Raw genomic sequence first — 8,418 nt, 5'->3', positions numbered from 1 at the left:
AAAACAAAATAAAGGGGAAAACTAAAAGAAAACAAGGAATGTCTGTGTGCGTGAGTCCTAGTCGTAATACTAAGCCGATCAGCTTTTGGCATCTAGTATGTGTTGTAGTTAGTATCATAATATTTACATGGTCCTCGAGTAGCAAGATATTATGCATTATTATCTCTCACTTTAAACATAGTTTTGGGTTGACATACATTATATTTTATGACCGTTAATGTCAGATCCCTCCTGTCTTCATATAGTAAATGCACATTTTACACACATTTAGTTAAACCAGATAGCCTCCACAAGATCTTTTTGTGAGGAAAATAACAGATATAGAAAAGTGTGCCAATTTTATGTACAAAGTTCACATTCACGATTGTTATAATTTTTCTATGGAAACAAAAACATTGGCAGCTAAAATATGAGACTGAGGCTCTTTTAGAAATGCATGTGTACCCAGTGTATATAGGACAACACAAAACATTATGGAACTTTTTTTTTTTATATGCTTTCTGGTTACACTTCAACAATACGTTTCCATGAATTGGCATGTACGTAACATGTAGCATAGTTGTTAAACACTACTGAGAAGTTAATCTGTACAGCACTGTTAATGTATTTGTACATCATTAATTCATGTTAACAACTACATAACCAATTCATATTGGAATGAAAAAAATCAGTTCATGTATTCATGTTATATCATGATAATTTCATCCTATGGTTTGCTAATGTATAAATATCATATAAAAAATACGTTGTGGCATCATGCATTAACTAATGAAAAGTTGATTGCATGCTTAATGTATTTGTCCATCATTAAATGTTCATGTTAACTACATTAGTTAATGCCAATGTATGAGCCTTCTTGTAAAATGTGACCCGCTTTGAAAATAAAACCACGCTTACTAATGAAGAGAAAAAAGCCTTTAATTTTACAAAGTAAAGAAGGGAAAACAAATATATAGTATTGAGCCGAGGTATGTTACTTCTCTGTGCCCTTTTCAGGACCCTCTTCTGGTGACTTTGAGGAAAAGCGTTCCATCAACGTTTTCCACAAACCCTTCTTCTCCTCATCCATCTGCTGCACACTGCCTACAGAACCAGGAAGCCATTTTACACTTAGATTCCTCCACCCTAATTTACAATTTACAATTATATCTTCATGTTATACAGGAAAAAACAACACCGATTAAATATAAGATTAGCCACACTTGTTAAATGCTTTCATGAATTTCTGTGTTTGTGTCATATTAATGCAAATGTTATTTTGTCCTACCTGTAGATAACAGGAGTCTGCATTCTTCCACTGTCACACCTGTGAAGCTTGTGTCCTTTGCTCGTGGGAACTGCAGGTGCACCAAGAGCACAATCAGGAAAACATACCCTTTGAATTGTATTTCATGGGGCTGAAACCCATTTAGGGTTTGGGCCACCTCACATTTTAGCTGTTGAAGGATACCCACCCTGCTGCACTGAAACTGCAGAAGAGAGTGTTGGCATCAGCACAGAGAGCAATGATTGGCTGCTGGGTAGCGCACATAGTAGAAGAACCATGGTCTCTGACTTTTTAACTATAGTGTTGTAGATTTAATTTTAAATGGATAAAATTGCCATTTTTGCCTCTCAATCTACACCTCATAATGGTAAAATGAAGACATGGAAATTGTTGGCTAATGTATTAAAAATCAAAAACAGAAATCTCTCATTTACATAAGTATTCAGACCCTTGCTGTGGCACTCCGATGAGGTCAGATGCATCCTGTTTGCTTTAATTATCTTTGAGATGTATCACAATAATTGTGAAATGGAAGCTTGGAAACACCAGGGCTCTTCCTAGAGTTGAGTAACTGAGTAACTTGAGTAAGCCTTGGTCAGGGAGGTGACCAAGAAGCCAATGGTCACTAACAGAGATTTGGAAGTCCTCTGTAGAGATGGTCGTCCTTCCAGCAGGTTCTCCCATCACAGCAGCTCCATCAGTCAGGCCTTTACGGTAGTAGAAATGAGGTAAAATACATAGGACAGCCCGCTTGGGGTCTGCCAAACGGCATTTAAAGGATTCTGAGAGCATGAAAAGCATTATGTCTGACGAACATCAGGCACTGCTCATCGCCTGGCTAATACCATGCCTAGGGTGAAGCATGGTGCTAATAGGGTGAAGCATGGTGCTAATACCATCCCTACAGCGAAGCATGGTGCTAATACCATCCCTACAGTGAAGCATGGTGCTAATACCATGCCTAGGGTGAAGCATTGTGCTAATACCATCCCTACAGCGAAGCATGGTGCTAATACCATGCCTAGGGTGAAGCATTGTGCTAATACCATCCCTACAGTGAAGCATGGTGCTAATACCATCCCTACAGTGAAGCATGATGCTAATACCATCCCTACAGTGAAGGATGGTGCTAATACCATCCCTACAGTGAAGCATGGTGCTAATACCGTCCCTACAGTGAAGCATGATGCTAATACCATCCCTACAGTGACGGATGGTGCTAATACCATCCCTACAGTGAAGGATGGTGCTAATACCATCCTTACAGTGAAGACTGGTCAGAATTAAGGGAAGCACGGAATGCACCGAAATGCAAAGAGGTCCTTGAAGAAGGACTGCTCCAGAGTGCACATGACCTCAGACTGACAGTTCACCTTTAGGCAGGAGAGACCTGAAGATGGCAGTGCACTGACTCTTCCCATCCAATCTGATGGAGCTTGAGAGGATCTGCCAGGAAGAATGGCATAAACTGTCCAAATCCATGTCTGCAAAGCTTGTAGAGACTTACCCAAGAAGAAAGAAAGCTGTAATTGGGGCTTGTACAAAGTACTGAATTAAGGGTCTGAATACTTACTATATACAAGTAATATTTCCGTTAATGTTTTCACTTCGTCGTTCAGATTGATAAAATCACCATTTTTGCCAATCAATTTAAAATTAAACAACACAATAAAGTGTGCAAAACTAATAATTTCTGAAGGCACTAAACACTCTTGGTGTCTCCAAGGCAGGAGTTTCATCTTCCTTTATTGAAACTAGGAGACCTATTGAGACCAGGTGCCCTGTTACAAGTGTGTTGAATGTCCACAGCAAACTGGTATGAACTGTAATTATCCTGCCATTTTTTCCAGTGTGGGTGCGTCCATGTAGTTAGAAAGATTTTGGTGGTGTGTCTGCTGATGTGACGACATTTTGGCGGCCGGGACCCTCGCGGATGCGTCAAGAATAAATCAAGCTTCACACGGCACGGGGCTATGGGAGGAAAACGGTCGGTTGGGATAGCAGTGTACATTGCATCACGAGTCTCAATCCGGCTCTCATAGATTGCTCTCTGAGGATTGCTTCACAGACACTGAAACACTATCATATCCACACAACAAGCAGCAAGACTTTGCACTGACACTGAAATGCTATGATATTCACACAACAAGCAGCAAGACTTCACACTGACACTGAAATGCTATGATATCCACATAACAAGCAGCGAGACTTTACACTGACACTGAAAGCTATGATATTCACACAACAAGCAGCAAGACTTTGCACTGACACTGAAATGCTATGATATTCACACAACAAGCAGCAAGACTTTGCACTGACACTGAAATGCTATGATATTCACACAACAAGCAGCAAGACTTTGCACTGACACTGAAATGCTATGATATTCACACAACAAGCAGCAAGACTTTGCACTGACACTGAAATGCTATGATATTCACACAACAAGCAGCAAGACTTTGCACTGACACTGAAATGCTATGATATTCACACAACAAGCAGCACGACTTTGCACTGACACTGAAATGCTATGATATTCACACACTAAGCAGCTAGACTTTACACTGACACTGAAATGCTATGATATCCACACAATATGCAGCGGTGTTTGAAAGAGGCATGTGCTGAGATGATGGTGTCTGCCTGACCACGTGGGGCTCACCTTCTCTCTGTAGAAGTTGCTGTTCATGCGAGCCAAACTTTCATACATCTGATCGCACTTCTCTGGGTCTGCTATCTGAAGGTCATTGAGAACAAAATAGCACTCAGGATCTGTTCAATACTGATTTTTATTTTTACTATTTCTGGTTTTAAATGAGGGCTGAAACAGACAAAACAACAGCAGGGTCCTAATAGCCTAAACCTACAAGTATTAGGTATCATTTTCAGAATATCAATCGAAAATCTGCAGCACATTAAATTAAATGGCTTGGCCGGCCCATCTTCCCACTGCAGTCAGAACAGCAGAAACCTTGCCCATCTTCAGACACAGACTGAAGAATCACCCCCTCTAAATAACCTCCTTTTCTCTCTTTGTGGATTTCCTTTTAGATAATGTTATAGAAAGCTGTGTAAAGATTCTGTTTAGCGGTATAGTCTCTACCTACAATACAAATTGTTCTTTGTTTGGTAAATATTACACTTATTCATTACAAATGGGCCTCTGTGCCTTCTTGGTGAAAGCCCTTTTTTGTATTCCTGGTACTAAGTGATGTTCTCTTGGTACTACGTGGTGTTCTCCACGACAGTATATTGCTTTGGATACGTGTTTGCCAAGTGATTATAATGTAATGCATGTACAGTTATCGCTCTCTGTGAGCTAGCTGGGTAAAATGCTTTTGTACATTAGTAGTAGCTGTTGTACCAACTATTAAAGAACTAGCTAACCTAAACAGGCCTGTTTCTGCAATTCAACCAGCATAACGTTAATTCAATCCATCTAGGCTAAATAGCGGATGTGTCGAAATAGTGGCATAATGCTCTGAGGTAAAACTTATTTAAGTGCAATGATTGTGTTGTGTTGTATCGGTTGTTGTGACTGGGCTCTTCCACCGGAAACATAGTGAAGCGTGATCGTTAGTTTGAAACGTAATCTTGAATACAAGGTATGCAACCTTCACGGGCATGCAGTACTTCAAATAGACTTTCAGAAAAGTTTACCCACAAAAAATTGAAGCTTGTCTTTTAAACGGCGAAACACTTGGTTGCTGCTAGCGATAGCCAACATTAGCGTTACCGGATTGATTAACATTAGCATTACAAAAGGCTGTTTTCAATAACACACTGCACTAAGGCCTCATAATAACGACACCATATAAACAAACATAATATTATGTTGCTTCACATATAGTTCACGGTTTCGCTTTATTTCCTGAAAATTCACTAGAAAATGCGGTAACGGTGAATGACATTGACCGTGGTTGTCATTCACTGCGTTAGCAGATACCTGTGTGTTTTCACCCTCCCGAAACGCATGAGCCACCCTCTGTCGTAGGAAAGTCCCTAAATCCCGGCCTTTCTTCGATTCGTCTCTCGGCCATTCTTCACAGAGTTTAAGGAATCGCCGATATCGAGTAACAGCCATTCTGTTTGAAAGGAGCTCAACCAAATGGGAGGTAGTTAATAGGAGTTCAGAGTTCAATTTTGTGATTCGCTCTTTTCCCTCTGGTGACGGTATAGTTTCCCGCCCTATATCTACATACTCGCCTTTGATTGGTCCTTAAACGTCACAATGACAGTACATCAATATCAAATATCAAAAAAGATATTAGAATTCATGCTTTTCAGTGAGGGATTATCGGCACTCTAGCGAATTATTAAATAAGTCAGAATGTATTATATTTGCGCTGATTGAGACCTTGAGCAATGAATACTAGCTATGTTACCAAAGCAATGGATTCTGTGGTATTAAGGAGTTGGATCGTGGGGCAGCCATAGTTGCGTTCTATGTGGAGCATAGGATTGGGCATAAACAAAGGCAGTGTTTTGATAAGTAATATTGCAGAGGCAGTATGATTGGCCTTTTCCTCCGATGACATCCTCTTGGCAAAGTTATTTCCTCCCATTTCAGAACTGAATACAACACCTGCATTAACGCTATTCGCAGTTTGCTACGGGGCCAGTTCGGGTGGATGCTAGTGAACGCGATGAAATGAAACGGAGCGGAATATAATTCATATCAAGATATATCGAGTAATTGACAGCGGAGCATGTCAGAAGGCAACATGTTTTTATAACTTTTCGGGAAATAAATGAGCTTTGTTCGCTCGCTAAACAAACCTCGTTTTTAATAATTGATGGGTTGCTTCGCTGGATTTCTGCCGAGCTTGCTTTGGTCAAGCTACAGGGGCTTTTCTGCAATAACGCATTTGACTCTCTTATTGCTAGCCTAACTAATATTACAGTTACTCGTCGAAACGTCTTGCAAATATCCAGCAAACTGGAGAACATTGTGCGCGTTGGTTGCAACGTTAGTTGCATTTTAAGGTTAGCACTCTGTCTAACTATTTATATCAACGGCTGCAAGCGCCTTGGACAGCTGCCTAACGCTAGCTGGCGCGGTACTCAGACAGATACCGTTATGATGTTTGCTAGCTAGCTATGGTTGGTTTGTCCCGTCCTGTAATATGCACATCTGTCTTTAGCAAAGGATGCTAGGTGGCAGGTCGGTTGTTGGGTCTCTTGTAGAAAGGGTGGTAGCCAGTGAAAAGTTTTGCTATTTGACTAATCTAGTATTAGCTGGACGCAGACGTTAACCAACTCACCACTTAGCTAGCCATATTATTTGTAATGTATTGGTTTGCTGCCTGTCGTAAAGGGGTGTTATAATTAAAGTAGGCAGCTGCTAGTTGCACATCATATCAGTTTCAATTTCAAATGGCATGTATTTTATGTATTTAATCCATTTAGTTAGGTCGATACGTTTGCGTAGGTCGATTGCTAGCGATGATGCCGAGCTGTCTAGCAAGGCGTGTCGAATTCAATTTGCGATGAGAAAATCGCCCTTGTTCAATCGAATCGACGTAGATATTTATTCTAGTCTAGTTAGCTACCGTTAGCTAGACATTAACGGCATTTTCTGGACCGTTAAAAAGCGAGGATGAAACGTTGCAAATCGGACGACTTCACCTCGGTTGTGGACACCAGTAGCCCAACCGAGGGTAGGGCTGGAGATGAAGAAACGCCGAGTGTATTTATCGTGGAGGTGAAACATGGGGACAACCCGGCAGGCAATCCCGATTTAAGCAGCACGGCTCCGAGTCCGCATACTCCGTTACCGAGGAGTAAACCACCAGATTTAAAGGTATTTTCTTGGCTTCTGTATGCATGCTGTGCATTGTACACGAAAGTAAAGGCGTGGTCCCTGCACTGCCAATATGCGCAGGACAGGTGTAACCTTGTGGATGTGTACACGCGAAAAAACAAACATTAAACTGTAATTGTGGTTAGCGTTTCGTCAAGACTAAATTAACGTGTATTGAATGGCTAAAACATTTCGTGACAGTGATTAATATCCGTAGTCTGGTACACATCCCTAAAACAGTTAGCGATTCGGGAGTATCTAGGGACAACGTTTTTCTTCGTTTAGAATGCGCTTGATGTGACCTTGCAGCATGCTTTTTTATATAATTATTTTTTTCAGAAATGTTGGTGGTTTCATTGTTCGTTTTGATGTTGTCTGCAGAAATGCAACACTGGTGTCATTTTCAGACGCCTCAAGTCGAATGACGTCAGTAGGAACTGGACTGGAAGCGATGGAGGCATTTTTGTGCCAAAGTGGAAGTAAAAGCGATGTCTGTTGGGTGGAAAATAACTCGCTTTTAGCGAACAGTATATGGACTTGCTTTCATTTTTAATATTTTTGCTTTTGACACTTACAAAATGAGAAATTGAACAGAGAATCCGTAAAGCGATGGCTTTATTTGTTGTGTGCTCAAGTGCTTTGTTTTTTGGTATTCTATGAACTGCTTTTCCTGATTAGATTTGCATGCCATTTGAATTGCTTTTCCTCCTACAGTCCCCTCCAAAAGTATTGGAACAGTAAGGCCAGTTCTTTGTTTTTGCTATACACTCAAGAGTTCAGAATTTCAGCTTGTATGTTCTGGTATTTACATCTAGATTTATTAAACTCCTTAAAACATAGCACCTTTGGTATCAGGTCACCCAGTTCTTAGGTGAGAAAAAGTATTGGAACAGAGAGTATTTGAGTAAATTGAAGTAAATAATAATTTCGTAGCATATCCCTTGCTTGCAATTACTAAACCTGCAACTGTTGCATTCTTCTTTTGTGATGCTTTTCCAGGCTTTTACTGCCTCTTTCTGTTGGATTTTGTTTCAAGGGGCTTTTCCCTTCAATCTCCTCTTCAGGAGGTGAAATGCATGCTGAATTGGGTTAAGGTCTGGTGATTGACTTGACCAGTCTAAAACCTTCCATTTTTTGTGTTGTTGCCTTGGCAGTGTGTTTTGGGTCATTGTCTTAAGGCCCGGACACACCAAACCGACGGTCGGCGTCGGAGGCCCCGGAGCCGTTGATGAGAGAGCTCTCACCGACGTCCGACGGCTCCAACATGTTGAATCGGCGTCGGAGCCCTCCAAAACACGCCGACGGAGTGTCGGCGTGCGGGACACACCGGAAAGACTCGGCCGACAGG

At 41.1% G+C, this 8,418-nt stretch overlaps 2 protein-coding genes across 2 annotated transcripts in view; one reads left to right on the top strand and one right to left on the bottom strand.

Annotated features, from left to right (window-relative positions):
- Nucleotides 1–897: 897 nt before the first annotated feature.
- LOC133138185 (ubiquinol-cytochrome-c reductase complex assembly factor 2) lies at nucleotides 898–5,426 on the bottom strand. Its single transcript, XM_061256727.1, has 4 exons — nucleotides 5,214–5,426; nucleotides 3,930–4,004; nucleotides 1,268–1,337; nucleotides 898–1,083 (listed from the first exon to the last, which is right to left on the bottom strand). The coding sequence occupies exons 1-4, from the start codon at nucleotides 5,349–5,351 to the stop codon at nucleotides 974–976; spliced, it is 393 nt and encodes a 130-aa protein (XP_061112711.1). The 5' UTR covers nucleotides 5,352–5,426; the 3' UTR covers nucleotides 898–973.
- Nucleotides 5,427–5,570: 144 nt separating this feature from the next.
- The window catches only part of LOC133138183 (transmembrane and coiled-coil domains protein 2-like), a 57,709-nt gene continuing 54,861 nt past the window's right edge, over nucleotides 5,571–8,418 (top strand). The window contains exon 1 of the mRNA XM_061256724.1: nucleotides 5,571–7,070. Within this exon, the coding sequence (XP_061112708.1) occupies nucleotides 6,867–7,070 (204 nt within the window). The 5' untranslated portion in view covers nucleotides 5,571–6,866. The remainder of the gene's footprint in view (nucleotides 7,071–8,418) is intronic.

This window comes from Conger conger, chromosome 10 (assembly GCF_963514075.1).
Source record: "Conger conger chromosome 10, fConCon1.1, whole genome shotgun sequence".
Classification (NCBI taxonomy): Eukaryota; Metazoa; Chordata; class Actinopteri; order Anguilliformes; family Congridae; genus Conger; species Conger conger.
Note: the sequence above shows the minus strand (reverse complement) of the source record. Positions and strands in the feature narration are given on the sequence as shown.